Consider the following 20,356-nt stretch of genomic DNA (forward strand, 5'->3'; position numbering starts at 1 on the left):
TACAACCAAGCCAGAACATAGTAATTTCTCTTATCCATATTAGATCTTTCCAACATTGTTTTTATGAATATTAGGCAGAAGTTCTTCCTGTAGCCTTTCCATAATTTTCATTCTTGCCTTCCCTTTTCGCATAATGTTAGTTGTTGCAGTAATGAGAATAGTTATTGAAGGAACTTAGTGCATATATAGTGCAGACCCATTTCAAGTATTACATCCCTGTGTTGACAATCAAATGAGCACTAGCCATGAAAATAGTAACTTTACTAGATGAATGTTCAAACTTTGGGTTGAGACTTCAATTAGAGTTATTATTCTTATTGTTGGGGTAGACAAGAGGGTTGAATCTGTTTGCACACAAATTCTACACAACTTAAACTTAAATTCAGATATGATTATTAGCAATAAAAAATTAAACCATCACCACATCAATAACACACATAACACCAAGATTTTTGATGTGAAAAAACTAGTTAAGGGAAAAACTATGGTGGAAACCTACTCACAGTGAGATAATACCTTGTTAGGAGTAAATGTAAATATTACAATGGGGAATGCACATGCATTTAGGCACACTACCTAGAAATCATTGCTCAAAACAAGAAGGGCTATAACCTTGAGGAACACTCACTATCTTACAAAGCCTGGACAACAATAAGGATTGCATTAACTAGTGAAATAAAATCTCCTAATGCCTAATTACAGTTCTGGTTAAGGACAAATACTCGAACTTTAGTCTTTCCACTTTTCACACCTCTCCTCTGCTACTGAAAGATCAATTCAATGTTAGCAGATGCAGATACATCTCACAAATGAATATTACATACATTTATAAAAATTATTAATCTATATTTCAAGGTCGGCTAAACCCTCAACACAAATTGCAAAATGATAACCTCACGCTACAACAACACATGTAGACCAAAATAATCTCAGCTAAAACATAGTCTAGACCGAAAGCAATATCGCAACCAAGAAACATCACCAAGAATTACACCTTGATCATCCGCAACATGCTACAATCACCTAGAATGTCACATAACACAAAGAACACCACCGGATCAAGAAAATGATCAATAACATGCACAACGATCAATATAGACTGTCAACAAGGATAGGACCTGATCTAGAAACATCCACAAGCAACATGAATTGCACCAAAAACAACTGAACATCACCACTTACTAGAATTACCATCATCATTATACCAAACCTCAAGAACACACGCTAAACTGACTATCAAATTGAAATATTCACTTGTGGACTTCCAAATATGTTGGTAAATGCACACTGCAATGAGAAATTGAAGGTTATTGAAGGTTTTTTCATTGATGGCAACCTTGCAATCATATGATACCGGCAAGACAAATATACCGACAACAGCAACGACAAACTCTACACCAACACACATGACAACGACAGTGAAAGGAAGGATACTGGCACCCAGGCCGACAAGAATTTTATTGATAATATATTTTGTAATTAATTGTGAAATCATTGCAAGCTAACACGGTGAGTTGTAATATGACTCATATATGTATGAGATCATTGTAGAACATTTTGTAATAGAGTGATAGGTGAAATTATGCAGACCTAATATGTGAATTATAAGTTAAGGGTTTACGTATGAAGCAGAGCTAAAACCGGTACTGGATTTGGCATTGCAGATGCTAATTTGAGGTAGTACAAGACATTGGATTTGCATAATCCATTTTATTTTTTTAAGTCAGTGTGACTTCCTTTGTAATTGAGCAGTGAGCTCTAGGTGCTTGGCCTTTCTGCATGTGCAGGCCCCTCTTGTAAAAATTAATATTCCCTTATTGGCCAATAAGTGAATATTGTGGCTCACAAATCCCACTGAGGTTTTTCCCACACCAAGTTTCCTCATTAAACTACTGTGTTATGGTGTGATTTTCATGTGGCTATTGTTATTCCTATTTTTTACATTGTTTCTGGTTTACCAGTACATAGTATTGATATCCTTTACCTGTTTTAAATCAAGTAAATTCTATAACCGGTTAGATACTGATTCACCCCCCCCTCTTAGTATCTTTGGGAATCCTAACAAAATCATGAACCATCTAAATTAAGGACACGTGAACTTCTTGAACACTTTACCAAATCCAAAAACCAAGGTAATGTAATTCTAGAGCAATGCACAACACAAACCAGAATATTGAATAACACGAACAACTGAATATCAACCATAATACTGGACCTCATAACTTGATCAAATAAACATGCAGATCACTGAAACTTCTGCTAAATCAACTAAACTGCATTAAACAACAACAACTCAATTGCAACGCACTGACCAAACCAACTCATTTAATCTGACTGCAACATTGGAATACACAGAAGAATATGTTGACATCAATGACAACACATCATTCTAGCAAACTTCTCAACAATAGCCAACAAAAATCGCCTTAACCAGTGTTACCCTAATATGTGTTCTTATATTGAGAATAACATTCTTCGTGGTTTTTCCCTTAATACAATTTTCCACATCAAATCTAGTGTTTCATTGTGTATGATGTGTTCTTGTTTTCATGTTCTTTCATGTTGTGGATTAAGTGATAAAGTTAAGTTGAACTCTGGATTTGAATTAAGGAAATATTTTAGATTTATATGTACAACTTACTCACCCCCCCCCCCCCCCCCCCCCGCTCTCAGTTGTCTTGTGCGTAAGAACATTCAAAAAAAGTTGTATCTCAAATATAGACATGAAATATGGTGATTTAATTGTTTGAATATTGAAAAATCTCATGTTATATTCCCTATACTACATTGATGTTGTATATGATTGTGTGAATATTCATTATTACAATACTAGTTTTCTATATTTTTTTTAATTGTTCAAATCTAGTGAGTGGAATGGAATTTATCATTGTCCATCTCATCTCACCCTAGTTTTCTCTTTCTCTTTCTTTTAATCAATCAATTAAAGGTAGTTTCAAATCTTTCGAAGTAATCAAATGTTTATATATAATTAAATTTTATGCATGCCTAGAGAAATATTTATAGATCTTAGTTTTCAAAATTGAAATGGCACATGTAAGAATATATCTATTTCTTACAGATATTAAATTCAATTTTTTAAACTAGTTCTAATAAAAATAAATAGTCATTGCAATTTGTTGAGTTAACTATTTATTTTGGAAAAAATTACAATTTAGTTTCGCATATTTAGTTATTTATATTATCTATTGCATTATATATTACTATAATTAATATTTATTTGTTGATGAACTCTCTATGGATTTAATCAATAAAATATATATTAACACTCATCAAGGCTATTAGAAGTGAAGAGAGGAAAGTGATTGAAATAAAGAGGGTGATCAATGAGAGGATGGAATGCATGAACTATAAGATTCCTTTATTTTCCTAACTATTCTCTAAGATTTTTCATAACATCATCCTTATATAAACGTATTTTATGACGAGATAAATATCGGTTATGAATAGAGTCGAAGGAGGGGAATAATAATTTACAAGGGATATATGATAAGCTATATAACAAAAACAAGACAAAAGGGTGGGATGGCTAGGTGAGAGTAGAGGGGGCAAAATAGCACAAGGTTGAGAGAAAATATTTTTCATGATAGTGTAAGGGAAGAGCACCAGTAGCCATTATACTTCCAATAACTGTTCACTCCTTGTGCACCAAATCCCTCAATTATTAACTTTAAAAAAACCAAAAAAATGATAACTAAAATCCCATTAAAAAAAATTCACATATACTAATAGCCACCTACTTTTAGCATTTTTGGACTATAATTTTCCATTTTTGCACTACTATTGGGACATGTGTGCATGACTATTGGGGTATTTGTGTATAAGTATTGACAATTTTAAGTGTGTGGTTTTTGGAGCATCTTTATGTAGGCATCAGACAACCCTTTGAAATGTGCATTTTTTGACACCTACATTCATAACGGATCCCACAGTGTCATCACTACTTAGAAACTAGAACAATAGATATATGTAGTTAAAATTGCATATAGAGACAACCAAAAAGGTTGTTCAAATATGATGTACAATTAGGAATCTATGGGTGCACAAAGTTAGTGATAATACTTACTAGTACACTTCCCCTATTTGTTAACCAAACAACCTTATTTTTAATAGATGAAATATGCTTTAGGCAAGTATTAGGATAAATGATTGGTTGTTTTCTTTCAAACCTAGGACTAATTAATTTAATATTTTTAGGCAATCAAATGTTTAAGTCAACTTTAACACAATCCCTAATTTGAACTCTTAGCATAGAGAACTTGTTTGAGTTATGAATATGCCAAATTACTCTAGTACGTTATCTTGCAATATTCTTAAAAGATGGACAAAATGCCAAGCTTAAATAATGCATTATATTCACATGGGATATTGTAAATGAGATGGACCTTTAGGATAATGCTCAACGTTCCATGCCTAAAGAGAGAAATTTTTTCCACAAATAACTCATGTGTCATTTTGTAAAATTTATTGACTACGAATGTAACTTTAAAACATATGAGACACATAATCCCTCTCTATCCCCTTTTCTTTTCAATTTCCCAAGTTATATTCTCCCAAATCATCTACACTCATTTGCGAAAAATAGTTTTTGTATGTATGACCTTAACAACAAAACAAGACAAATGTTTGACTTTGACATAAAACTATAAACTCCACTACTTCATCCAACAACTTAGAATTCTAAAGGTTTACCTTGCTTGTCTTGATTATATTTAATATTTTTTTAGGTCACCACTCTTTTTATTCCATCCTTTCCATTCTTAGTGCTTTGACAACCACATTTAATTTCAATTCCAATCTTTTCCACTTATTATGCCCACAAATCACTCTCTAACACTCCAAATTTATTCAAATTTGTTTCATCATTTATTATAGTTGTTACTTTCTTATTTTATTTTATAATCTCACAAAATTAATTGTAACTTTTTACAGTGACTTTTATAATTGTTATGATAAGTACTATTGTTTTCTTCTTTATATTGAAACAATGCAATTGTAAGAATAAAGCTACCCATCGATAGGTGGAAGAAATTTAAGACTATTCAATGTACAAAACATTCAAAGAATGATTAATGAAAGATAAAAACTATTTTATAACTTGTCAAATTTTTTAATTCTATGATAGGTGTACAAAGTCTGAAAATGAATTATCGACTCTTTGATTTACTGAATCTTGTTCATGATATCCATTTTTTTGATCTTTGTTCAATACCTAGACTAAAAAAAAAGGCCTCCCCAAAAAAATATATCAAAATAAAACCATAGAATGAAAGATAAATAATATTGTTAATATTATATCAACATCAAATGAAAATGGCACATCTCTTATTTCTCCATAGATGACATTAATCACTTTAATTCGTCAATGACATGTGAGGGTACTACTTTGTATTTTGTATTTTATTGGTCATTTATAGTTAATTCGGAGGACTTTAATGGAACGGCATATTAGGTAATATTCATATTTTGTTATGCTTAGTTGGAAGATATTCTATTTAAGTAATAAAAGCATTGAAAACTATGTAACGCATTCCTCGTGGAGTAGGCGAGCATTAAAGACGATGGTAAGACGACAAAGGAAGTTTGGCTTCTTTGTACAAGTGGAGTTCTCTAAGACCGGCAACATTATAATGTATGGAGTTCTCTAAGGACGGCAACATCAAATCAGTCATAACATCAAATATTTAATTTATGTACTATGTATTTAAAATATTTAATTTATGTACTATGTTTTTAAAATATTTGATGTTTTGTTTAGAGTTAAGAATTTTATATTGAAAGACAAATCAGTCATAATATCAAATATATTGATGATGTTTTTATTCAAATAAGAATTATTTTGTTTTGTTTTTAGAATTTTTTATGTACTATGTATTTAAAATATTTGATGTTTTGTCTTTATTTTAACATAAATCTATTTTAGTTGCTATATATTTTATTTATTTTAGAGTTAAGAATTTTATATTGAAAGACAAACCATCTCTATATAGCATTTTTTTTTCAACTATTTTCTATAGTCATAACGTCAAATACTTCTCTCCTTACTATCATTATAAATTACACTTCTCAACACACTATCAAATGAATCTATTTTCTTATAATTTTTGAAAAATTAATAATACTTGTATCAAGTTATAACTAAGGTTTTAGAACCACATGATCAAATATGATGCATTATGTTTTACTAATATACTGATATTCATATGATTTGCTACTTTATAGATATTCAAAATACATTTTTTTTAATTATAAATAATCATCAGTAATAATAATTCTAAAATCACAACTAATATAATATTAAAAATATTTATCATTTAATAAACAAATACTGAATCCATTGAATCCATTGCCAATATGTATATACACACTTTTACAAATGCTGAATCCCTTCCCTATATGTATATACACACTTTTACAAATGCTGAATCCTTTCCCTACATGTATCTACACACTTATTGCAGGTTGATGCTACAATGGTCGGGTAGACTGTCACTGATGTGTGCAGGCGATAAATACTCAATGACCTTGCGGCCTTCAATTATTCACATCTTGGCTGTATTCGCCGATCTTGCGTTCCATCTTTCAAATGGTAACTTGGGGAGCGTGTTTCTCCACGTCATTTGTACGATGAAAAATATTATGATAACAATTAATGTATGTCCCTTTTATTAGTTGTAATATGAAGGTAATTTTGATCCCTTGGAATCAATCTACCTTATTCTGCTGCTGCAAGAAAGAAACAAAACAATAATGGGTAGATCCCCTTGCTGTGATAAAATGGAGATGAAAAAGGGCCCCTGGACACCCGACGAGGATAAGATTCTTGCTGAGTATATTCAGAAAAATGGGCATGAAAGCTGGCGAGCTCTTCCCAGAAAGGCTGGTATGTATATAATAGAATATTTAATATTGCTTTGATTTCATTTCGTGTAAAATACATAGGTAGCCAAATAAGAAAGCATTTGCAGTTGATAACTACTTGTTGGGTAAGAAATTTTATATACAGATTTGGTTTATCGTGTCAGGAACTTCACATTTTCATCCGATTCCTGTAAACATGGACTTTTCTACATAAAATAAATATAATTTGCATTGGAACAACATTGAGATTAATATTCATTTGGGCGGTGAAGTACATACATATATTTTCATTTTGATCTGTGTTCTATAGCTGAGTTCCGAGTTATTCATGTGAGCTTATAAGTATGTAATGAATTAATGCAATTCTAATGTGCACAGGGCTTCTTCGATGTGGGAAGAGTTGCCGCCTACGTTGGACTAATTATCTGAGACCCGATATTAAGCGAGGCCGATTTCAACCAGAAGAAGAAAGAACTATTCTCCAGTTGCATGCAATTCTAGGCAACAGGTAGTAAAATGATTGGTTAACCATGGATATAGCTTCTTCAAATGTTGTGTACTGAACAACCAATTGTTATTGCTACTTATCGGTGGGACTAATAAATATACTAAAAGTTGATTCCCAATATGACTATGGACGTGGTACTACATTTGAAAATGTAACTACTTTGTTTGATTGCATTTACGGTTTCTAGTTTTAATACAGTGACTTTATGCAGGTGGTCCACGATTGCTTCCCAACTGCCAGGGAGAACTGATAATGAGATTAAGAATTTCTGGAATACGCACTTGAAGAAAAAGCTGTTGGGCATGGGACTGGATCCTTCCACCCATGCACCCGTATCTGAGATACTCAGTGCAAATGGATTACAGGGATCTCAGTCCACAATCCTCCTGAGGCACGTGTCACAGTGGGAGATTGCAAGGCTTGAAGCCGAAGCCAGAATGTCCAGAGATTCAATCATGTCATCTAAGAATGAGTTGATGGGAAACAATATTACAGAGGAAAATTTCAAGGCACCTACTGATATTTTCTTGAAGCTCTGGAACTCAGAAGCAGGCAAGGCCTTCAGGAAGGAATCTATTATTGATAACCAGGATGACAGTTCAGCTACCGGATCCCATGATCCTTTCTCTGAGGGTACTATGAGGGGCCAAATAGAATGCAAGAACCCTAGCAGCCATGAGGACTCCTCTAGCTCTGATGATGCTGTTCATAACCGTGACATACAGGACTTGACGGACCTGCTTCTGGATTCCCCTAATTACAGTAGTCCTAATAAGATCAGTGACAATAACTCAAACATGGGAGAATTAAGTACAAATTCTGATCTGCAGTCAGCTTGGGGATGGCAAGAACTACGCCTAGATGAGGACAACGATTACTGGAACAGCGTACTTGGAGTTCATGCTCAGACATCATCTGGACAAAATTGATAATACAGCATTTGGGTGTCTATTAATTAATTGAAATTATATTAATCTTGATATTTTAATTTTCAGTTGATTAATAAGAAGTGGGTAGCCAATTTATGGGTATATCTCACCATTGATAAGTACAAAGGAAAATAGTAAGTTAAACCACTTTTGATTTGAGTTCATTTTCAGATATCATCTGCACAAACTTTAGCAATCCATCATTTTAATAAACAGTCAAGTGTAATGTTTATCTAATATTCTTATGTTTCTTTCTTCGAAACATACGTATTTCCACTATGTATGACAATGAAAGATGTGATCTTACATTTCCTGTGTACACTTTCTATTTTCGGAGTACATGGTGGTACTGGCAAATGGACAAACATTTTTTTAACACAGTTGGTTCTTTTCAGTAGATTACAGTAATTTGTATCTCTATGCCAAAACATGAGCAAAAATAGATGTCACTTGTTGAACACATTTTGTTCTCAATATAATTTGTGTGTAAACGGTGCATCTGGCTAACGTATTGTGTATCTAGCATTTTCGGAGTACATTCGATCATATATATTTGTGAATTGAAAATTTTATTTAGGTTAATATTTTAAATTTTAATTAGTGGGTATTCAATTTATCACTATCTTATTTTTACTGACATTTATTTCAAAAAACCTATGTAACATATAGGTGATGTATTAAATTATAAAATATTTAATTTTCATAAATATCAATAAATCAATAAATCATCAGATTTACTATGTAAGAAATTGATTATGATAAGTATTATAATTATCTTTGGATAAAAATGGCAGATTTGTTCTAGTATTATTATTATAGGCACCTGAATTTGTCTTACCTAAAGAAATGAATTTTACATTTGTTTATTTATTAATTAAATTTTTACATTTAATTAATTCATTCCCCTTTTCTAGACTAACCATTACACAGAAGCCAGTGCTGCCCACATTAGGCTACACAAGGCTAAAAGAGAGGGGTTTACTAAATTGTGGTTGGAGTCCGACTCGCTAAACACTATCAACTGCTTGAGTGGTCGCACAGATCCTAGCTGGACGATTGCCAGCCTAATCAAGGACTGCCAAAATATAATCAATGATCTGACAGATTTCAAAATCTCGCACATATATTGGGAAGGCAATAAGGCAGCGGATCTATTGGCCAATTTTGTGGTGGGATATGTGGGACCCAATTGGTGGAGTAGAAGGGATGCTTTCCCCGAAAATCTGTGCGATCTGGCACATAATGATTACTATGTTAATCAATGTTCCCTCATCATGACATGACTGAGTTGATAGGGAAACGACTCTTTCCGGTTTTCCCTAATCACAATCCTAGAAACCTCCTCAGCAACTGGTTTTCCTATCTCATTGTGTGTGTTTTTTGCTACTGTTTTGATATCCTTTGGGTGTGGCTCATTTTCTGTGTCTGGTTGGCGATAGTGATCTCCTATTATCTGGTGACCAGGAGAATAATGGGAGGGGATAAGAACAGACAAGAGCCCTCTACTTGCGAGAAGTGGAAAAAGAATAAAGATGTCTGGTAGGAAGTGGTCGATGGTGGTCTCGTCCCCTACCTGGACCGGCTTCATGGCCCCTCTCCTCTAATTATGGAGGCCTTTGTTAATGGATGGAAAAAAGGGAGTCTCAGGGCCTATGGTGTCAGTTATCAGATAGATGAAACTTTGGTGGCAATGATCACTGGTCTGGCTAGGACTAGAAGAAGGTTTTTTCAGGGATAGAAAAACTAGGGAGGAGGACTTGTCGATCTTCTTCGACAAAGACAAGGAGCACTCTAGAGTAACCAAGATGGTTGATGGCGGATATAATACGAAAGACCTCATGGCCCTGTGGGCTGATATGGCTGAGTTTATAATGAGATATATCGTCGTTGATGGTAGGTATACAAGTATCTTCTCCTACCATTTCACTATTTTCAATCATTTTCGCCATGGAAAAATTATCTTTGTTCCCTACTATCTTGCCTCCTCCCTTGAGAATAGCTTGGAAAAGAACCTGCAAAACCCTAGCAACCCTGTTCTTCATGAGGGACTTATTGTCCTTATCATGGAACAGGCCAAATCCCTTGAAATTGTGCCCCCGCTTGCCGAGATTGGTCTATAGACGGAGGTCCAATATGTCTCTAATTCGGAGATGGACCTGGATGATAGTGGGGTTCCTATTGATGACCCTAAATATGAACCTATGGAGGAAAAAGACAAGATGGTCACTCCTGAGACACTGTGGAGCAACAACCCCCCCCAGATGGGTAGCCAACAAATACATAACCACCAACAAGTTGATCTCCAAGGCCGAACCCCTCACCAAAAAGTAAAAGCTGGCGGGAAAGGATCACAGCCTGAAGATTACGGACCAAGGGATTAAATTGGACATCCCTATCAATGTCCAGAAAGGCAATCGGGGGAAAGATGGTAGTCTGATGAATCTTGTCATGGAAACCACCAGAAGCCAGGAGCGCTGCTGGAAGTGGGTCAAGCGCGAAATCGACACCCTCTAGATGGGGGCTAAAGAAATTATTGACATTTTCACTGCTTCCCGAGAACCCAGCAAGCCGGAAAAACTCATGATCATGACTCAAAACATCTCTCAGAATGTTGAGGTTATGAAATCTAACCATGAACAAAGGATTGATAAGGTGGAACAGTCCATGGTTGAGATTAAGAAAAATCTCAAGAATCTGGTCAACATTAGTAAAGAAGCCATGAACAATAGCATTGAAGGGCTAGAAAATATTAACAAGATGATTGTTGATTATAGATCCTTCCACAGTTACTCGATGAAAGAACTTGGTGGAGATGATGTGGCTATTGGAGACACCAAAACCATGGGATGCAGTTCCAGAACCATGAGTAGAAGCAGCAACAAGGGTACCTCCAAATTTATCATGGAGGAGCTTGAGGAAATCAATAGGATTTTCATCCAAAAGAACAAATATCTGGCGCTCTTGCTTAACTGGGACCTTTTTTTCTTCGGCTTGTTTGTCTTTTTTTTTTTGGTTTTTGTTTCTGTTCGGGGTTGCTCCCTTGTTTTGTTGTTGTTTCTTGCCAGTTTGGCTGTTGGCCAGCTATTGTAAAACTTTATGTTTCGGGTCCTTGTAAAACCCATTTATCCTTATTAAAAAATATTAATCAAATAAAAAAAATGTTCCCATAATTAATCCATCTTATCTCGCCACCCATATTTATTTAAATCCCTTTATCCTTCCCACATATAGAACTTAATAAAACAATTATCTTATTTTATTTAAATCCCCTCACCCACTAGCATTGTCTAGAAAATGAAATTTGTTCATTAACACTCCCCTTAATAATTTCAAAACCCCCTTTCATTAGCCTAATCACCCCCTAATTGTTTTCACATTCCTAAAACATGGGATTAGGGAAGGGTCACTTCTCAACCATTAAGGCTCTTACAAAGCCTTCAAAGCCCTCTCCCTTTTGCGAGCAAACCTACATGGGCTTTGACTATTCTATCCTATATTTAACTCTCGCACAGTCCTCCAACCCTAGTTTAAGTCCAAATCCATCAACTTGACTATTAATTTCTTCCTCCATGTCTTCTCAATCCTTTAAGGCTTTATCTATTTCCCTCTCAATCCTTTAAGGCTTTACCTATTTCCCTCTAAAGTCTTCCCTTGTTGACACTTGTCAACACATGATTTCTTGAGAAAGAGCACATGGATTGAAGATCATGGAATCCTCAAGGAATCCTATTCTTTCTTAAGACATTCAATCTTGACCATTTAGTAGCCCATTCTTCCTATAAAGGATATCCCATTTCCATTATGAAAGGAGGGTGGCTTGCAAGTATATTGAGGTTTACTATGTAAGAAATTTATTATGATAAGTATTATAATTATCTTTCGATAAAAATGGTAGATTTGCTCTAGTATTATTATTATAGGCACCTGAATTTGTCCTACCTAAAGAAATGAATTTTATATTATTTTCATTATTAATTAAATTTTACATCAAATTAATTCATTCCCCTTTTCTAGACTAACCATTATGTGGAAGTCAATGCTGCCCACATTGGGCTACACATGGCTAAAAGTGAAGGGTTTACTAAAGTGTGGCTGGAGTCCGACTCACTAAACACTATCAATTGCTTGAGTGGTCGCACAGATCCTAGTTGGACGATTGCTAGCCTAATCAAGGACTTATGAAATATAATCAATGATCTGACAGATTTCAAAATCTCACACATATATCAGGAAGGAAATAAGGTGGCGGATCTACTGGCTAATTTTGCGGTGGGATACGTGGCGACCAACTAGTGGAGTAGCAAGGATGCTTTGACCGAAAATTTGTGCGATCTAGCATGTAATGATTACTGCGTTGATCAATAATCCCTCATCATGAAATGATTGAGTTGATAGGGAAACAACTCTTTCTGGTTTTACCTAATCAGAATCCTAGAAAGCTCCTTGGTGACTAGTTTTCCTATCTCATTGTGTGGCTTTTCAGCTACTATTTTGATATCCTTTGGGTGTGGCTCATTTTCTGCATCTAGTTGGCGATAGTGATCTCCTATTATCTGGGGCCCACGAGCATAATGGGAGGGGATAAGAATAGACAAGAGCCCTCTACTTGTGAGAAGTGGAAAAAGAATAAAGATGTTTGGCAGCAAGTGGTCGATGGTGGTCTCATCCCCTACCTGGACCGACTTCATGGCCCCTCTCCTCTGATAATGGAGGCCTTTGTTAACGGATGGAAAAAAGGGATTCTCAGGGCCTATGGTGTCGATTATCAAATAGATGAAACTTTGGTGGTGATGGTCATTGGTCTGGCTATGACTAGAAGAAGGTTTTATAGGGATAGAAAAACTAGGGAGGAGGACTTGTCGATCTTCTTCGATAAAGACAAGGAGCGCTCTAGAGTCACCAAGATGACTGATGGCGGATATAATAGGAAAAACCTCATGGCCCCGTGGGCTGATATGGATGAGTTTATAATGACATATTTCACCCGTGATGGTAGGTATGCAAGTATCTTCTCATGCCATTTCACTATTTTAAATCATGTTTGCCATGGCAAAATTATCTTTGTTCCCTACTATCTTGCCTCCTCCATTGAGAATAGCCTAGAAAACCCTAGCAACCCTGTTCTTCATGAGGGACTTATTGTCCTTATCATGGAACCCACCAAATCCCTTGAAGTTGTGCCCTTGCTTGCCGAGATTGGTCTATAGATGGAGGTCCAAGACGTCTCTGATTCAAAGATGGACCTGGACGATAGTGGGGTTCCTGTTAATGACCCTAAATATGAATTTGCAGAGGAAAAAGACAAGATGGTCACTCCTGAGATGCTCGGCAGGAAGAACCCCCGAGATGGGCAACCAACAAATACAAAACCACCAGCAAGTTGATCTCCAAGGCCGAACCCCTCACCAAAAAGGAAAAGGTCGCACTGAAGGATCACATCCCAAAGATTACAGACTAAGGGATTAAACTGGACATACCTATCAATGTCCAAAAGGACAATCAGGTGAAAGATGGTAATCTGATGAATCTTGTCATGCTAGCCACTAGAAGCGAGGAGCACTTCTAGAAGTGGGTCAAGCGCAAAATTGAGTTCCGAGTTATTCATGTGAGCTTATAAGTATGTAATGAATTAATGCAATTCTAATTCATTATAAGTATGTAATGAATTAATTTGCATTTGAAATGTTACTTGATTTACTAAATGATACAATTGTGTATGTAAAAATGAAAGGCTTGAAGATTTAATTTTTCTAAATGGATAACTATGTAGATAATTGCTAAGCTAAATAATTGGGGTAACTAGTATATGCAATTTAAGATATTCACTTATATTAGTGTGGGAATCTTCCATGAGGCAACCTTCAAATCGCCAAGGTACAAAAGTGACATGTTGTTCTTGTTAGAACTTTGTAGATAGATAGAAGAAGTTTACAAAATCATTGTATTTATGAAACATAAATATAGATACTCCTCTTTCAAAGTGAGAGTATATTTTTGTACAAATATATAAGCTACACAAATGACTAATAATCAAATGGCTTTATTGATAATGGATTCATTTCATGATTTAATAAATAAATTTGATCCTAGAGGAGAAAATCAACCTTATTATAAGGGCTTATACAAAAATGAGCAAATCCTAGAAGATCATTAGGTTAATTTTATAAATAAATATAAGGTTATATTATTAAATAATTACAAATTTACTGTGAATAATGAGATTTTGTAATATGGGAAAGGAATTGAAAGAGAAGGGAGATGAAGAAAATATGTTAAATGTTGTTTATAGTACAAAATGAATATTTAACCAACATGTTCATAATGTAGATTGTCCAATTGTAGAGTATTCATATATGAAAAATAGAGTAGAAAATATCTACTCTAAGTAATGTTTGCTTGCATCATTTCCAATGTTAGAACTATGATACCACAAAGGATGAAAAATAACAAGGAAAGAAAGATGAGGAATCCTCTAGTGCTACAATGAAGAAATGAAAGGATAAATCTATATATAGCAAGTCTTAAGGAAAGGGAAGTAGAATAGATGACTATGATAGAAACTAATGAGGAAGAAGAAGAAGATGAAATTCCCCTTTAGAAGAGGAAAATAAAATTCTCTTAGATTTCTCCTCTTCATAACCATCCTATCATCCTTATTGATCCTCATGTCCTCTCCATGAGTTTCCTATTCCTTCTATTCCATCTACTCCAAGTAAATTGTCCACTCTAGTTGTGTATTTTCTACATCCACCTCTAATTCCTTCACTAGATGTTTCAGCTCCTCCTTCATCTTCACCTCACTTATCTCCATGACATGATACCCATATTCCTTCACCACCAAACCTTGAACAAGATAAACAACTAGATGATGGAAAATATTAGATTAAAGGAAACCTACAAGAGGAGAATGTTGAAGAAATGGAAGCATTGCATAAATAAAATAAATGAGAGGACACTCTTGACCATTTTGTAAGATACCATAGGTACTAAAATTATATCTCCTCATCCTTCACCTTTGCCATTTCAATAAGAGTAGGAAATTCAATCTGAAAAATATAATGGAAACTCCTTATTTCTCCTCCTCAACAAAAACAAGTAGATACATATAACTTCCTAGTATGGGTCAACTATACTATATAGAAAATAAATACAATGTATGTCTATGTAAAGGATGATGAACTATTGGTTCTTATGGAAGCTTTAAAATTTCCAAAAGGAAAGAAAAACAGAACAATGGGCTTTCCATGATGACAACAGATAAGACATGAAACAAGAAATAAAACAACTTCCCATCCCCATGAATAATAAACTCGAAGTTGGCATGACAATATGGATTATTAAATGCAAAAAATAAATTTAGGCACTCAAACCAAAGGTGAGAAGTCAACTTTGCAATTGGTTGTTTCTATACTTATTGAATGCATGAAAAATGATTATAACATGTAGGAAGAGATTAAAGCTCAAATTACACAATTGACTACCTAGATTATTTATTTGGTATAACCAAATGATTTTGCTACTCCAATACCCAATTTGTAAGAAACATTAAGAAAGGATGCTTGGCATCTAGACTTGGAGTTGACATCCCCCAAACTACTAAGGAATGAAGCGATAATTTACATGCACTAGTAAGATGCGTGATAAAGAAAGGAATAATAGCTTATAATTCCATTAATGATGAAACCATATTATCCCACTGGATCAAGTTTGATGTAAATGAAGAACTCATGTGGGAATATTATATTCTAAATTTGCAGAGAATAAGGGCTATACCTTTTGACAAGTTTTCTAGCGTAGTTTTTTTTTTTAAGATGACTATATAGATAAGACTAGGGAATGGCTAAAAGTATGACAATTGAGAGTCAAAAATATTAAGAAATGTAAAGGAAAATTGACATGATATATATGTTTAGAAGATTAGGCTATGGATAGAATTCAACAATTCATTGAAGATGTTTCTAGCTAATTTTGGAAAATACTTTCACTGATAAGCTCACCTACTAAGTGATCAAGGAATTTATAGATTTTTTATGTAAGGTAGTATTTGAATACTTCATCAAGAGGATGTTGAAATTCCTAGTAAGAATTAATAAATTCCGAGAGAAGTTGGCCAAGTTTGATGAATTAGAGGAGAAATTAGAAGAACCAATCTTCTCTCAATGGGTCAAATTGAAATATCAAAAAGGAAATATATGAAGAAATTGAATTAAGTATTTAATTCCTATTCAAATAGTTTTCTATGATGGAATTTTGAAGCGCTGAGAGGGGGGGGGTGTGAATTAGTGACTCCAAAAATAAAACTACTTCAAACACTAACCGGTAGATGAACTTAACAAAAAAATTAAACACAATGCATGCAATCCAAAATGATATAACAAAATCCACAATAAGTAAAACATCTACCATAACAAAAGTGTTTGTACGGGGAAAACCCAAATAGGTAAAAACCTTAGTGAGATGGAACTCACAAGGTAACTATATGCAGTAATAGATAACTGACCAGTTAAGGTCTACAAAGTGCTCTACTAGGAGCGAATCTTGTTAGAGATCCCAAAGCTTGATTAAAATCAATACCCTATGAAAGGTAGTACCCTATTAGGAGTAACCTCAGTGGAGGATTTCTGAATCCAAACTAATGGATCACTCTATTACAGGATTTGAATAATGAAGCTTGTTAGAGCTTACTCGGTTAGGGGATTTTAATTCTGCTGTAATTGTTAGAAGACAACAGGATTTGTTTGATCTATCTGAGTAGCACAATACTTTCTTGATTGGATCCTTCTAATCATATTGAACACTGCTTCTCAAAATACTCTACATCTTAACACTTTTGTCTCTCACACGCAACATATCACTTTCACTCATATAACATAATTCATTGTGATGTCAATATATAGACATTTAAATTTCATGTCGGCCTCAAGAAATCATAACACAATTACCTAGGTGCAATGTATATGGTCAAGTGATCATAACTCATCATAAAAATACCACCAAAAATTATCGATGGTGATAACTCATCACACAATCTACAATTACCAGTTGGAACACTAAATACCGGTTAGAGTTAAATTGCTTGACTTTGACACTTCTGAGATAATCTCCGTTGGATCTTCATGTTGATGTTGAGACACATATAACCAAGTGGTTATGTCCATGCATACATCGGTTGTCACCAAATACCAATTGTAGTATAAACAACTCTAAGTCATACCGGTAGATAATATAAACATATGTGTGTGTATGTGTTTGATTAATGACAACATATGATGAATTCATTACAATTATCATGAAGCAAACAATCTTCCCCTTTGGTATTGATGGCAACACTTAGAAAATTTTACAATAATACCACTAAGTGTGCATACAAAACAAATTTACACATATACACATGCTCCCCCATAATGCATACATTATACAAAATTTTTGAAAACACACACATATTTCCACTCCCCCTTTGACAATAATGCCAAATTGAAAAAGTAAAATATATATATATATATATATATATATATATATATATATATATATATATATATATATATATATATATATATATAATTTGTATCAAAGTGTTCAACATATACAACAATCGGAAAAAATGAATCAAGATTCATGCATAAGATAGTCTCATGAAAATAATATTAAAGTTCTTCTTCAACTATGATATGGCATTTGTCCATGTCTCTAGCACATTCTCAGTGTACTCAAGTGTAGACATAATCTATGAATTTAACTATTCCATGGAATCCAGTGAATAGGTTTCTGGGGTAGCTAAAATAGCTTCAATATTAGTGTAGGCTCTCTGTAGGATGTCCCCTTATGTTGTAAGTTGACCCTTCAATTCCTTTAGTGACCGGAGTCTCTTTGCTTTCTCATGATCATAAGTATCCAGCTTGTTGTGCAAATCATCTACAGATTTTCTAAAAGAAAATATAGAGTCTTGAAGTGGGACATATGCATTGCATATCTTTTCTAGCTCTTGCTATGTTTTTGTTCACCTTTTTGTGATATCAGAATAAAAGAATGAAACATTAGAGGTAGAAGCAAGATATTTTCCTCCTATTTCAATAGCTTTTCCCAATAAAGCTTTATTATGTGATAGAGTCAGTTTGTCGGTATCAATTTCCTTCATGATCTTCTCTCCATGCTTTTTCCTATAACTCTTTTTTGCATAAGCATGGGATGACTCTTCAGGTGATATGAGTTCGTCAGATGTATCAGTGACTAATTGACCAAGCTTTCTAATAGGCGAAGACAAATGTCCAGTAGAAGTTTTCAGAAGAAGATTTGTCAAAATGTTTACTGCTTTCTGAATAGTTTTTGCTTCAATCCTTTGTTCCTTAAGTCTCTTTTTGTGCACTCTAGATTTCATAACATTTGCAATCCTCATAATTTCAGATGCACTCATGTTGTCAACACTGATAGGCTCTGAGGTGCCTAATGAATCATCATCATCTTCATTAGTTTGCTGATTGACTAATGTTTTTGCCGGTTCAGAAGATGTTACCTTAATGATTTCTTTTTCTTGGTTTTTCTTTGTTTCCTGTTCAAAAGTTTGTGTCAACATTTTAATTAGATTCCTTTTGAATATCTTGTAAGATCGATGAGGATTGGGGTTTCTCGGGTTGATCTTTTGCTGGTGGAATATCCACTCCTTGTTGAGTTGTCGATTCCTCAACTGTAGTAACTTGTAACACAGTGATTTCAGGTGGCTCCATATCTGGTGTAGTGATATCTCTAGATAGATCAACTATATCCTGAACATCATGAGCAACATGAATAATGGTGTCATCATTCTTCTTGACAAGATAGACCTCATCAACTTGTACAATCTCTTCTTCATCCATTTCAAGTTGATTAGCAGTATCTTCCTCATCTTTAGAGGATTGTAGGAGGTCTTCCATCTATTTGATTTCACAGGCTATTTGATGAGTCTCAGTCTCAATAATTGCCCTCTTTCCACTAAGTAGCTTCAATCTCCTTGCTTTGAAAGAAAATTGAATTTTGTACTGATCAACTAGAACACTTATTTCATCCTTAGACAAATTGGGAAAATATTGTACAAATATCTCATCAATAATTTATTTTTCCAATTTTATAGCTTCCTCCCATTTATTCAAAAGAATAGTGTACAACGAATTTGAGATATCCTTTTCAAGATAATGTGTAAATCTATTGTAATGACACAAATGAGTGATTACCTGTCGAATGATTTGCTCCTTCTCATCTTTAGTGAAGGAATCAAAATGTTCTTTGACATTATCAAATCTGTTCCTCCCTAATGGCTTCACTATTCTTTCAAAGTGAGTATCAGGCTTGAAAGTTGAGATGTCAATAGGCACAGTTGCCTTTGCCACATTTTTCATTGACTTTTCTACTCTACCGGTAGCTTTCATCTTCTTAGGTTCTTCTTTAGTGTCAGTTCCTTCGTATTCTTCCTGAAGAATTAACTTCCAATCTCTTTTCTTTGACTCCTTTTTTATATACACCTCAGGTTTTTGTTTTGGACACTTCGTGTCATTCTAGTACTTTTCATCATCAGAGGTGCATCCTCACCTTTCTTTTTCTTACCTTTCCCACTTGTGGTAGGATCAATACTGGTTTTACCTTGAGTATCCTGAACTACAACAATACCCAGTTTTGCCTTCTTTTTATATTTTGGAGATGCTAATAGGTTATTAGCATAACCAATCAATAAGTCATAGTTCACCTCATAACTTATATCTTCCATTTCTTCTTCTCTTGGCTCAATTGCCTGCATTAAACAAAAAATAGTGGTAACTGTGAAAACAATGTCCCTGGAAAATTGTTTTACCACATCCTCAAGCAATCTCATTCTCATGCTCATCTTTTTCTGAAACTCATTGAAATATTTGTTCATAGTAGCAGAAAAAGTATTCTTGACAGCCTTGATGATGTTCTTGATCTGAGTGAATACAGGTAGATCCTTAGACCATTCAAGGTCTTTGATTCCTAGTAGGAAATTCTAAAAATAAAAGAATAGCCTGATCAATAGCTATCCATATTTAAACTTTAG

At 34.2% G+C, this 20,356-nt stretch overlaps 1 protein-coding gene across 1 annotated transcript; it reads left to right on the top strand.

Moving 5' to 3' along the window:
* Nucleotides 1-6,737: 6,737 nt before the first annotated feature.
* Nucleotides 6,738-8,396, top strand: LOC131037354 (transcription factor MYB17-like). Its single transcript, XM_057969468.2, has 3 exons — nucleotides 6,738-6,901; nucleotides 7,258-7,387; nucleotides 7,599-8,396. The coding sequence occupies exons 1-3, from the start codon at nucleotides 6,769-6,771 to the stop codon at nucleotides 8,314-8,316; spliced, it is 981 nt and encodes a 326-aa protein (XP_057825451.2). The 5' UTR covers nucleotides 6,738-6,768; the 3' UTR covers nucleotides 8,317-8,396.
* The last annotated feature ends 11,960 nt before the right edge of the window (nucleotides 8,397-20,356 follow it).

The sequence above is a fragment of the Cryptomeria japonica genome, chromosome 3, assembly GCF_030272615.1.
Source record: "Cryptomeria japonica chromosome 3, Sugi_1.0, whole genome shotgun sequence".
NCBI classification, from domain to species: Eukaryota; Viridiplantae; Streptophyta; class Pinopsida; order Cupressales; family Cupressaceae; genus Cryptomeria; species Cryptomeria japonica.

Excerpts from the sequence above, each read along its gene's own strand:
- LOC131037354 (XM_057969468.2), top strand. The coding sequence starts at position 6,769 with ATGGGTAGATCCCCTTGCTGTGATAAAATGGAGATGAAAAAGGGCCCC. Across the intron at positions 6,902-7,257 it reads AGCTCTTCCCAGAAAGGCTG|GGCTTCTTCGATGTGGGAAG; the intron begins GTATGTATATAA and ends TAATGTGCACAG. Across the intron at positions 7,388-7,598 it reads CATGCAATTCTAGGCAACAG|GTGGTCCACGATTGCTTCCC; the intron begins GTAGTAAAATGA and ends GACTTTATGCAG.